Source organism: Medicago truncatula, chromosome 1 (assembly GCF_003473485.1).
Source record: "Medicago truncatula cultivar Jemalong A17 chromosome 1, MtrunA17r5.0-ANR, whole genome shotgun sequence".
NCBI lineage: Eukaryota > Viridiplantae > Streptophyta > Magnoliopsida > Fabales > Fabaceae > Medicago > Medicago truncatula.
The window spans coordinates 28,987,563-29,000,362 of record NC_053042.1 but is presented as its reverse complement, the minus strand read 5'-3'; the positions used below and the strand labels follow the sequence as shown (position 1 = coordinate 29,000,362).

General features: G+C 33.9%; 1 protein-coding gene across 2 annotated transcripts; it reads right to left on the bottom strand.

Moving 5' to 3' along the window:
* Positions 1-744: 744 nt before the first annotated feature.
* On the bottom strand, positions 745-12,562 carry LOC25483701 (protein TRANSPARENT TESTA 9). Of its 2 annotated transcripts, XM_024777523.2 has the most exons (20): positions 12,319-12,553; positions 11,080-11,131; positions 10,924-11,000; positions 10,705-10,838; positions 10,427-10,523; positions 10,140-10,197; positions 9,081-9,189; positions 8,866-8,986; positions 8,584-8,773; positions 7,412-7,734; positions 6,921-7,009; positions 6,767-6,822; positions 5,930-5,998; positions 5,650-5,790; positions 3,269-3,374; positions 2,876-2,950; positions 2,710-2,759; positions 2,073-2,229; positions 1,822-1,988; positions 745-1,287 (listed from the first exon to the last, which is right to left on the bottom strand). In XM_024777523.2, the coding sequence occupies exons 1-20, from the start codon at positions 12,369-12,371 to the stop codon at positions 994-996; spliced, it is 2,418 nt and encodes an 805-aa protein (XP_024633291.2). In that variant the 5' UTR covers positions 12,372-12,553; the 3' UTR covers positions 745-993. The 2 variants fall into 2 exon arrangements, with proteins under 2 accessions (XP_024633291.2, XP_039683067.1); XM_039827133.1 differs by lacking the exons at positions 745-1,287; positions 1,822-1,988; positions 2,073-2,229 and adding an exon at positions 2,236-2,543 and having other exon boundaries at positions 12,319-12,562.
* Between the last annotated feature and the right edge of the window lie 238 nt (positions 12,563-12,800).

The following is a 12,800-nucleotide window of genomic DNA, read 5'->3' as shown; positions in this document are numbered from 1 at the left end:
TAAAATTCAATCTTGACACTATCCATCATAATAATGGCCATGTAGTGCAAGTCTTACTCGTTTCACCCAAGTTGAAAGAATCGTGTGTCTAGTTTGGAGCTCTCGAATATGATGATCGGTTGTTCCTTGTCTCGAAGATTGAAATCCCCAAAAGATTCATAGGCAAAAGCAGACGTAAAAATGGGTTTAAAACTCATTCGGGTCAAAGATTCACAAGTCACTAGAGGTGGCAAGGAGACCCATGACATTAGTTTTCTTTATCAAGAACGAAGAGGACTTGTGGAAGTTGGTATGAGTGTTTGGGACGTTGTGATATTGTTCCTAAAGTCATCGTGTTGGACGATCTTGACACGATTTAGATATTTCTTTAAGAGAAGTTGTTGGCTAAATTGCACTTCTTGCATAGGATGCTCCCGTTCATGACATACCCCTTCAAATCCACGTTGATTAAAATAAAATAAAATGGATATAAATGTATAAAATGGGTGCCAATGAAGACTAATGTATAATTTCAATTTTTGACAAGGTAGACTAGTGTGTAATTATTGAATGAATGTATGTTGGGTTAGTAAATGCAGATATTGGAGTCCTAGTAAAGTCCCTAAATGCAGAAGGTTACTTGAAGATCCGGCATAACCAAAGGGCGAACATATTGGAGATCAGAGTACAGAATCAAAACATATGCTAAAATTCAAATGAAATATTAAACAGCGAAAACGATAACCGTCATAACTTACAGGAAGATAACAATCAAAATGTTCAGGAATCACTGAAACTTTGTATTCAAGTATTACAAATAGTCACATTTCTACATGAAATCAGATAAACATCTGCTACGCAATTGGTACATATATATGCCGAAGAAATACTGTACAGTTATATCAGTTATTACATGCAGCATAAACCTTATCCTATTTACAAAACCGAAATATGAAAAAAATTAAGAAAGGGAACAATATGAAGATTAAACCATAAAAGTGAGAGACAATAATTCTAAGGGGTAACACAACTGTAACTACCTTTGTCTACAGCTAATCCGAGATCATTCTGAAGCAACGGAGCAAGCATGTACTCCACGGCTGATCTCTGCTTGGTAACTTCATTGAGAATTGCCAATTGAGCTTCCTCGCATGCTTTTGCATTTGGGAAACCGAGGGTCCATCTCCCATCTGCCAAATGATCTGACATGCTTAGGTTGTTGTTTCTGGCTTTAATTGTATAAAACCGTGGATCAAAATTTCTTATTCGAAGAAGCAACCACGAGGGGTGGTCTTCATCAATCTTAGGCTGTATCAAACAGGAAAAGAAAAATGCACATGAAACACAATGAAGATTTAAAAACATGACAAATTTAATAAACTATAGATTAATGGCTATGAATATGATACAATTGTTATTTTGTGGCATAATGTATGAATTTTAAAAGAGAAAAAACGGAGAGGCAGCAAAATCTAAGTCATGAAGTATTAATAGTTTTTCCACCTTTTGTTTAGTACAATTGATGGTTAAATGAGCCTAACAGAATCAGAAAAGTAGAGGTTTTTATTTACAGAAACTCTAATGCAAGACTGCGATACGCACAAGCATGTGCTTGTGATATACATTAGTTCAAATGCATTGCATGGCAAAAAAGAACAAAGCATTATATCCGCGAGTCTATCCGGAAACACATGTTAATAAGATAAAACGGTTTTGGAAACAAAGTATAAGATGATAATATGAAACTTCACTTTTTTTAACAAAAATATAATCAGATCAACATCATTAAAATTTCAGAAGCTAGTCTCTGACCAGCAAAAATTTAAGGCAATATTGACTTACACATAATGCTGCCAATGGGGCAATCGCAATCACAACTCCATGTCGACTGCGGAATGGGTGTTTCTCTGCAAGAATCAACTTTCCAATCATTTCATATGCCACTGGTATTACATATACATCCCTAATTTCAGAATTTGAAAATGCGATCCGGCATGGCATTCCACATTCTGCAGAAGTTAAAGAGCAATAGAAATTAAACAAAATAATAATTGATGACAGAGGCACAGCCAGTTTAAACATATGATACCCACCCAACGAAACATTGGACCCAAAGCTAGCAGATGAAACATTTAAACTTCTATTTGCTCCAGAATCATTGGTAGAACTGGGAATAGTGTTCAAAAATGGCTTCTCAACCAATGCACTTTTGAAAATGAACGTCTTCAGCTGGAAGTGTAAAATAAATGCCTGAATAAATAACTGGTGTCAGAAGTTGCTTCAGTAACTTCAGAGAAGAGACGGTAAAATGCATGATGGAATTAACAGCAACCTTTAAATAAGGAAAATACATTCACAAATCATTGTGCACTCATGGTAATTTCTGATAACAAATTACACGTCAAGCATTTGTCTATTTCATCCGATCATAGATTTATTGCTTGAATCCTATGCGCAATTACATGTGATCCCTACCACTTGAACTCTCATGTCTTAACTAATCAACAAGGAAAATATCTACCATTCGAAAAAAGCATATGCTGAGCACAAGATTATGGATGTACCTAGTACATATGGTTAATACTAAGGTGAAAAGTGCAAGTCAATTTAAATTTCTTAACCCCATAGAAAACAAACACCCATTTCAGTGTGTTATAGAAAGTAACAAGGGGTCATCAAATAGTAAAACTAATAATATGAAATTCAATTGGATGGAATAAATAACAACACCTTCATTGCATCATCCATTCTTTGCCAAGCAAAATATGAAGAGGTTTCTCCTGTCATTGACACCAATTTACTCTTAATGAAATCGTAATCAGCACGTGATAGGGTTTAACATTAACAGGTAAATACCAATTCATTAAACGAATAGTTCATGCAATGATGACAATACCATTGGTAGATTGTTGGTCAAGAACAAGCTCGAACATAAATAATGGATCTTTATATTGGGAAGATTGTTCAAGAGCTGCATGCAATATGAGGAATGTGCATTAGAGGAAAATATTTATAATTTTTTGAAGTGTCTTATTTCTTAGCACAACAACAAGAACAACCAAGCCTAATCCAAACAGACAGGCTTAGTTAACTGGATTAAGAGATGCCTTTGGACTCGATCAAAATATAAAAATGCCAATGATTCAAAAAGAATTTTGCCTTCCAGTGTTATGTTACAAAAATATTAATGCAGTTTGTTTAGCCATATTAAGCATATACCAACTTATGCAATAATCAAGTCACACGATAAATATCTACTCAATCTAAAAGTGAACCAAGTAATAATCACCTCTTATACAGCTCTCCCATTCAGTTCTTAGAGCATCTGGTATATGATCAAACCAAATTCCATCAAGTTCTTTCAAAAAGTGAGCACGAGACTGATCATATGAAGTCTGCCAATGGAAACTAGAAACTATAAAACTTTAGAAACTGAGTACATAAATACAATTTGACATTTACAAGTAATAATGTCATCGATAAATCAATCATATATTCCTATAGCATGTATAATTGTATATCATATAAAAAACTAAAGGTGTAACAATTCAACCATATAAAGGAATAATCCTTATGCAGATTAAAACACTCATCATGTACCACCACAATCTAGTAACAGATCAAGATATTGACTGTAATTAACTTTCATTGCTTTCTTTGATTCCATAATATGTTTCTTAGATCCCTTTAGATAGACAACGTAGTTTTTAATTTCAAATTTCGATCCCTAAACTGTAAGGATCGTTAATTCTGTTTTCTATATATAATATTTAAAAGTTTTCTCATGTAAAATTAACACAGATACTGTCCACTGATCAGTTTCAAATTGGTACCACAGCTTCCTGGTTCGATCGCTGTCGTGTTGCCCTGTTTTTTCTTTTTAGCTACTGTCAGCACTAACCTCCATTTATGATTGTTATTTGATCCTTCCACCAACTGGTCTATCATCTGAGCACCAACACTGAAGAGCTCATTGCACTCAGTCACATCCAATGTTGCAAAGCAAAGTTTCTGCTCGTGTGAGTCATAGGCCACGTCCCGCTGACCATTCACCTTGACTCGAGTCTCTTTTGACACTTCAGACCCTCCGCTTTCTGCTCTGCACCAGTAATGTCCTAGTTGTAGCATATGTAGTGCAGGTTTGTTCTGCCCTGGCGTTGTGTTTAGGAGCCATCATCAGTTCATTATATGCCCTTGTCCATGCTTTATGTCTTACAATTCAGAATAAAACTCGATTCATGATTCAAAAATTGTCTTTCAATTTATGATTTGAATCTCGTTAGGGTAATCATGTTTGGGGGTGGTGCGAACTCTCAAAATTACAAAGATTATCCCTATTATTTCTAACAACCAGGTTTCTATCGAATTCTTTTAGTCTTAAACATGTAGAATGAATAGGCCCAATTAACTAGTGCCGAGACTCAGCATTTTATTAAGAGTAAGAGAGCAGCAAAGATTGAACTTTTGATCATCTCACGAACCAACTATTCCAATTGCTTAAGCCATCAGGTCAACTTATATGAATGGTTTTATATTATATACATCTCACCAACAGTTGGTTCATGAAATTAACTTTTCCAGCATTTGAAGACAGAGCGAGCTCAAATGTAATTTATGAATTTTTAAGATGCATTCAGGAACTATTAGATAATTAAATACCCTTTAGCCATATCAATTAGCAAGAGCTTCAACTCACTGAAATCGTGATATCTTATATATCAGTATTGAAGTCCGAATGTCTTTTTATGCAAGCTCAGTTACCCAAGTTCTTATCTATTTTCTTTGATAATCTATCATACATTCTAAAATAAATCTGCTTCATATTCTTGAAATCAATTGTATGCTCATTTATATTCATAACTGATCAACTTCAAATCAGAAAACAAGTGAACAGGCAGAGCCTCCATTCTTGGCACATTAGGAGATGCAAATATCTGATCTTGCAGCGTACAAGATTTTATAATCCGATCGCAAGATTTATGTTACACTTTTTTGCATGAAAACTGACACGCTGCCTAAATTAGTATCCCAACAATATTTTAGGCTTTAACAAACGGTAATGGTACTGAATTATAGCCAAGTGAAACTTTGAAGGAGAATAATCAAAGCAATATCTGAACTCAATAGATATTCAATGTAAAATATTAGTTTTGCCTGGCCAAATTTTGATAATCAGAACCTCCGGTGCTCGTCCCTAACGATGTCCGCCGCCAGATGCTTCCTTCGCTCCGCCGCTTCTCGCGCAAACCTGGCTGCCGGAGCCAAACCTAGACCTACAGGCTCAATGTTTCGGATCCCAAAACAAACCTCAATTTCCAATCGCATTTCAAGATTGCCAGTGGAGATGAGTTCCGGCATAGGAATAAGTTTTAAAAAAATAATAATAAAAAATAGCCACCTGTTAAAGTTAAGAATCTTTAGATATCCCTTTAATTGTACAACTTCCTAGATTGATTGTATAACTCCTAGAGTATTCAACTTCCTAGGCTAGTGCTTACTAAATAAGCATTCAATGTATTTATTGTAAAGCCATTATAAATACAAGCTGTGTGATCTCATTATAGACACACACAGAGTAAAACTATAATTAGAAGTGTAGAACTCCATGCAAGTATATATCCACTTGTAATAGTGTGTTATGGAAATTAGCTGGAGCTATTGAATACTTACAGTAAACAGGAGGAGATTATCACTATCAAGTCCCTCTCTGTTGAAGCCAAGTAACTTTCGTAAGCACCATCCAACATGCCATAGCATCATTGCAGGGAGGGATTGCTGGAAGGCTAAAACCTTCAGGACAGCATTTAAAATCTGTCAAATTTAACTAGAGATGGTTATTTTGTTATCATTATGTATGCTATAGGAACGAAATTTGACAAAATTAAAAATACATAACAAATATAATAACAAATGACTAATTTGATCAGAGATTAAGGAATGTTACATATACCTCAGGCATAAATCTACTGAAGATACTTGCATCCGCAGACTTGGATGTTGATGCACCATTATTTTGCAACTAAAACAAACAGAAGAAGAAAGAAAAAGAAATCATTTTTAATACATGATTCATCCAACACCAACAGCTTTTAGTTCAATAATCAAGGGAAAATTACTTGAAATATAATTTGGTAAAAATGAATTAAGCACGGGAATAGTTAACCACTCAACCTGTAAACTTGTTCAGATAGTAGATGATGAGTGTTGTGTAATATAATTAGTAAAGACTTGTTTCCATAATTAGGACATGTTTGGTTAGATATGATTTTTACAGTTTTTAAAGTTTTTTTTTTGAAGGAATAATTAGTAGAGATTGGTTTCCATAATTAGGACAGATTTGATTAAATATGATTTGTAAAGTTTTTTTATTCTATTGTAATTCTTTAGTCAGGATTGGTGTAGTCTATATGACTATACATGATTTGTATCCATTACAAACAAAATAAGAAATAAAATTCATACCATTTTTACCAAAATTCCCTTTTTTTGTAATTTTCCCAACAATAGGAGTATGTAGCTAGGAAAAAAAAAAACCAATTTTAAAAGAAGGATAATTGAATCGAAGCATGCCAGCCTAAAATGTGAGAGTGAGCAAAAATAAATTACGGTGGCAATATTGTACTTGCATACAGATATTTCAGCATGATAAAAAATCTCCAACATTTATCAGCAAAAAATACTTTGTTGCAAGTATACATGAACCTTAACATGTATGGTAATGGATGTACTGTAGTATGCCATTCAAAAAATTGATGATGATGTTCAGTTTAATTCAATGAATACTTACCATAACAACCCCAGTCTGATATAGCCCTATCATTGGAGATAAGAAACAATCAAGATCTGCAAAACTTGCATGAAAAAGCAACGAACAATTAATTCAAATGACATACTAAAAGACAATTGATAATAGAATACATAATTGAAGGAAATAAGGATACCTTTACTTTCTGCCAGAATGAGCAACAGAAATATAGATGCTAGCACTAGGCTGCGATCCTCGGAGAAAACAAATTCAAGCACTCCTCTCCTGCAACGATAGCAATTTCGTTATATGTACATTTTGATACACAAGAACATTTATTTAAAAAAAAAAATAAAAAAAAAAAAAAAAAAAGATACACCGGAACATAATACATAAATGATCAGCATCAGTAGATGCTTCCTCCTGATGTCAACTACTTCTATAGCATTACTATTAATCTGGGAATTTTGTTTATCATCATACATTATTCTTCTACTAATCCGAACCTTTTCTTTTCTTATCTCCCACATTACCCCCTGGATCCTCATTCAGGCATATACACACAAACAAAAGGAAAATAATGGATGGTCAAGAGTGAAGACAACAAAACAATCTCAACACTATAAAGACTATAATGGAATTCACACACAAGAAACAATGACAAAAATGAAGAGCAAAAATGCCAACCTTTTGGAACAAATTTCATCAGTGCTGAAACCAGAAGTGAAATCTTCCCAATGAGCCCCTAAATAGTTCCCACCGATGCTCTCAGCTCCATTCAACTCTGGAGCACAACTAATAGTTCTTTCAATTTCACTCAAGCAATTGGCAAAAGGTTTAACATCATCATGACCATCAGTAGTATTCTCTTCACTTTCAACTCTCATATTTAAGTTCAAAAAATGATACAAGATGACACACGCCACATTGTTAATCATGCTTCTTCCACCAACGACTTGAAGAATGTGGGATACAATATATAGTGAAGTGACAGAAGATAAACCCGACTCCTGAGGCAAAGGTAATACGTGAGTGAGTACACCATGTGGTAAAAGAAACTGAAATAAAAGTCATGTATGACAAGAGCAACTGGAATACAGGGTTTTTAGCAGCAAGATTTATTTAAATTCATTTCATTTTGTGACGATGTTGTCCAATTCCCTTGTTAGGAAACCATAAGAAGAAGCTAACACATAAGCACAAGTATGAGGTGACAGTTTCTATTTCTAAATATAAAATTGAATTGACATTAAACGACAAGTACAAGGTCAAAAGTATGAAATCTTTAAAAATATGAAGTGAGATTTTTTAAATCAACTTTCCAATTTCCAATTACAAGAAAAACAGAATTATGGGATTTTAGAAAAGTAAGGGCCCATTAACTGTGAAAACATTTTTTATTTTCATTTCCCAATAAAATTTGTGTTAGTTTTATTTGTTAAAAAGAAAAAAATAAACTTTTGAAGATGGAGAGAAGATAAAATGCTAGCTAGGGACGATGCACTTCAGAAAAAAATAAAAATAGCTCATTAGGCATTTTCATTATTTCCAGAAATACAAGACAAATGTTCCCTCCAAGAGTCTCTTTCTCCTTGTTAAGAAGTAAAACTTACACAAATTTTAAGAAATGAAAATAGAAAATGTTATCACCATAAACAAGCCCTGAAGTTTTGAATAGCAAATGAAGGTATTCACATTCTATCATACCATGTACTGTAGATCAAGTATTCAAGATTTGGCAGGAACAACCTGATTATCATTAACATACTTGAACATTAAAGTCAATCTAGGGATGGTATAAGACTAAGATAAACTAAAGTTAAAGCTTGACTAGTTTACAGGAAGTCTTCTCAGCTTACATCATTATTCTTTGATGCTAGTAATGAGAATAATATAGGAAACACAAGCCCATTCAGCAGATTTTCAGTCACCAGCCTTGTCAAACGTGGCTTGCCAACACTAAGAATATCTTTAAAATAGTACAGTTCATCCGCGATTTTATCAGATTGAAGAATCAGCCCATTTCTTCGTGTTTGAGTCTCCACCTCCCTGCTTCAAAGTAGGGAAGTTAGCTCTTCAGAAGTTGAAGTATCCAAGTTGCATATAAAGCAACAACAATAAAAAAGTTAATGTAGACATACCCTTTATCATAGAGAATACTGTCTAAGCAGAAGCATAGATCTCTTAATCTATGAACTAGGTCAGAGAAATAATCGGAAACTGGAGGAGTCATTATAAATTGATACACCATGTCATCACTAACTGTAGAACAAAGACAAAATCATTGTAAAATTTAGAAATGCATTGCACTAGAGCATGCTTATAGGAAGTTCAAAGCGATAGAGCAGCAGTATACCATTGTATACATTGAGAACTAATGAACGTATAGCTGTCTGAATCATCTTTTCCTCGTGATGAGCAAATCTTAAAGCCTCAGTGTACAATGGAAAGGAGACTACAGCATCCTGCAGTTGAATGTTGAAACAAAGAGAATCTTTAAAAATGTTGTGGAATTCAGATAAACAAAAATACATCTCCATCACAAGTTAACTAACAATAATGTTGATGATAACTACAAAGGTCTACACCACCCTAGACCAAAGGCCTCCACAATTTTTCAAAAGACAAGAAATGTCTCCATCGCAGCCTCTACTCTTATTCATGGATCCCTGTTGGAACCTTTTTACACCATTCTAGCCTTAATATTCTCTTCCATTCCATCACCGCAATCCTGGTTCTTGGTCTTCAATCCTTCATTTTTCCTTGAATTCTAGCTCCTAAGTTTCTCTTTCCTTAGTTATCTAATTATCAAAGAATGTGCTTCTTGATTTTTATAAGTCTAACCGTTAACAATTTTTGAATCCTTCAATATGCACTACCCACAGGCCACATCTACCAGTTGATATAAGCTTGGTGTGTTGTTAGAGGGAACAGGGACAATCTCCCCTATTAAGCCAATAATGTTGAATTTCAAGGGTCTGCACCTCTCTAGCCTATAGACACCAACATGACAAGACAATTTCCTCTTAAACAACATGCCTTATTTCTTCTAACTGTGCTGATCCAACTAACCAAACTAACTAACTCTATCATTAACAATAACTTAACTGCAATTCTAGTAGAGACCTAAGAGTAATGGTTTCCCCCTTGCATCATATTCACAAATGGTAAGTAAAATGTGTCTAAACCACTATACAAGGCAGGAAGCCATATGTAATTTTAACTGATATCTTTCTCAAGTATAACATATTAAATTTTCTTTGCTAAAGACAATATTGGTTTGATGAAGATCCCCATCAGTGTAAGTTGACACATAAAAAGTATCAAGCCTATCCCCATCAATGTAAGTTGGAAAGGTAACTATGTTGATTTAAAATACAGCAGCAAACCATTACATTTATGAGTTTTGGCTTACCCCATGAACCTTCACAAGGAGGCAGAGTGTGTCTCTATTTATTTTACCACTAATTGCCCTGAATGAAGAAATAAACCAAAAACAAAATATTTTCAGATTAAATTATGATAACATGAGAGATAGAAACGTTGTAAACAAAATATTAGAATCACAAAAAATTTACCCTCCCCGATATTATTCGGTAAACAAGTAAATACCAAAAGATGACAAGACTATGAAAAAAAGGTTGAACATATAACTACAGAGAGAGAAGAGATACACAAATGAGAAGCATAAAGGATCACAACCTTAGAAAAGACACATAGTACGAAGCTATGTCTCCTCCGTCGAACTTGTAGGGATGCAAAATAATGCTGTTAATATAACCATTGCTGAAGCAATAGTCTGCAACATGTAAATATGAAATACCAATTTCTAGTAAGTACTAGTACTAAGGAAAAAAAAAAAAAAAAAAAAAAAAACCTTAGGAGTAACACAGTGATTTGTACAATTGAATATCAATTTGAGTTAAACTTAGAAATTAACAAGCTTAGACAAAGACATCAAGAAATAGTAACCATCTTACAAATTGCTTGTTCACTATCCATGTTTTGAATCATTATGCTCAGATACTGAAGCAGCGGTGCCTCAATGTTTGAAATTTCACTGGTCTTAAGTATGCGAACAAACTCCGCGAGCACTTGGTGTTCCATGAAACATCTAAATGTTTACTATCAGTCACAAATTATCATCACCAAAATAAGATCGATATTATAAAAACAAAATTTCCAGAACAAATTCATACTCAAAAATTAACGGATCTTGTTTATCGCCATATGTTACTATCTCCACAATACACTGCAATAAATCCACCACAAATTCCTGCAAGAAACTGCAAGCATAATTACATTGTGTTTTTTCCCAATAAAAGAGAATTTACTTACAAAATATATTTTGTTACCCTATTATGCTCGTTCACAGCTTTGATTTTCTTCAATTCCCTAATTACATATCTGAAACAACATCAAGGTTGAAAGTCCATAAGCACCATAAAAAATCATAGCAATACTATTCAAAAGAAAAAAGCTCATGCTCAAGAAACAACAAAAACCTCAAAAATTCTTCAGACACGGTTCCACTTCCACTAACCAAAAGTTTGATTAATTAAACTATTACGAAAAAACAGAGCATCAAAATCTAAAATCAATCCCTAACTATCGGACTCACTGGTTACATATCTTAAACAACATCAAGGTCGAAGATCCATAAGCACATAATAATTCCTAATAATATAATGAGAAATGATATTTGTACAACCACTTTGTAACAACTTTTAGACAACCTTCTCTCTCATACTCACATTATATTCTTACTCTCTCTCTTCCTTTTTCTCTCTCCATTGTTTTTGACCAATGAAAAGAGAGAAAAGGAAGGTTGTCAAGGTTGTACCAAATGGTTGTTCAAATATCATTGTTGTAATATAATTCATTACCTATGAAGCACAGCGCGGACACGGACAACAGACACGACAAGGACAAGCCGACACCGCTGATAATTTGAGAAAATCACATAATTCAGTGTAATTATATGTGTAAGAGTGTTTGTGCTTCATAGTTCATTACAAACAAGTTGATACTCATGAAACAACAAAAACCTAGAAAATGCGCAATTAAAATTAAGTTCCACTCACAAAAAGTTGATCAATTAAATTAAGCTTAATTGCACTTTTGGACCCCTATCTTTCCAAAAGTTGCGGTTATGGACCCTAACTAATTTAAATACAAAACAGCCCCTATGTTTTGATTCTTTGGCAGTTTTGGACCCCCAGTCCATTGTTGACTCGGTCAACACTGACGTGGCACCCTAAGTGAGGTGCACGTGTCAATTTTATTTTATTTTTTTGTCTTAGGGGTCCAAAACTGCTAAAGAATCAAAACATGGGGTATTTAAATTAGTTAGCCGCATCTTTTGGAAAGATAGGGTCCAAAATTGCAATTAAGCCATTAAATTATTACGAAAAAACAGAGCATCAGAATCTCAAAATTAAACTCTAACAATTGGACTCACAGCATTGAAGATCCATAAGCACCGAAAATATTGATAAAAATAACAAATTCATGAACTGTAAACAAGAAAAACCTCAAAAAGCCGGCATAGAAATTAAATTGAGAGAATGAAAACCTCGAAATGAAACCCTTACTTGAAGTGTTGAAGGGAGAAGCGATCGATGGATCGCCAGAAGGAGGAGAACATGGTGACGGTGAGAAGAAGAAAACGATAAAATGGAAGAAGCGGTGTTTTGCATTTTAGAATGGAAAAGGAAAAAGGTTTTGAATTTGAGTGTTTGGTAGTGAAGTGGTAACAACCATTCAACCACCTTTCAATGTTTGAAACTTGTCCTTTCAAAAAAAAAAATGTTTGAAACTTGTAAGTGTGTAATTTATCCATGCATAGAGCTACGTGCCGGGAGTGTTATGCTGGTAGGGGTTCAAACTCGACTTGATGTATTCTCCCTATCAAATGAGTTAAGCTCATATTATTGTATTATTGGTATAACTGAAAAATATAAACCATAATTGTTACACCCAAAAGCCTCAATCCATAAACATCCATACTTATAGCTAAAGCAAATAAATAATTTAAATTAATAAATAAAATAATAAAATATAAACTCGTACAAAA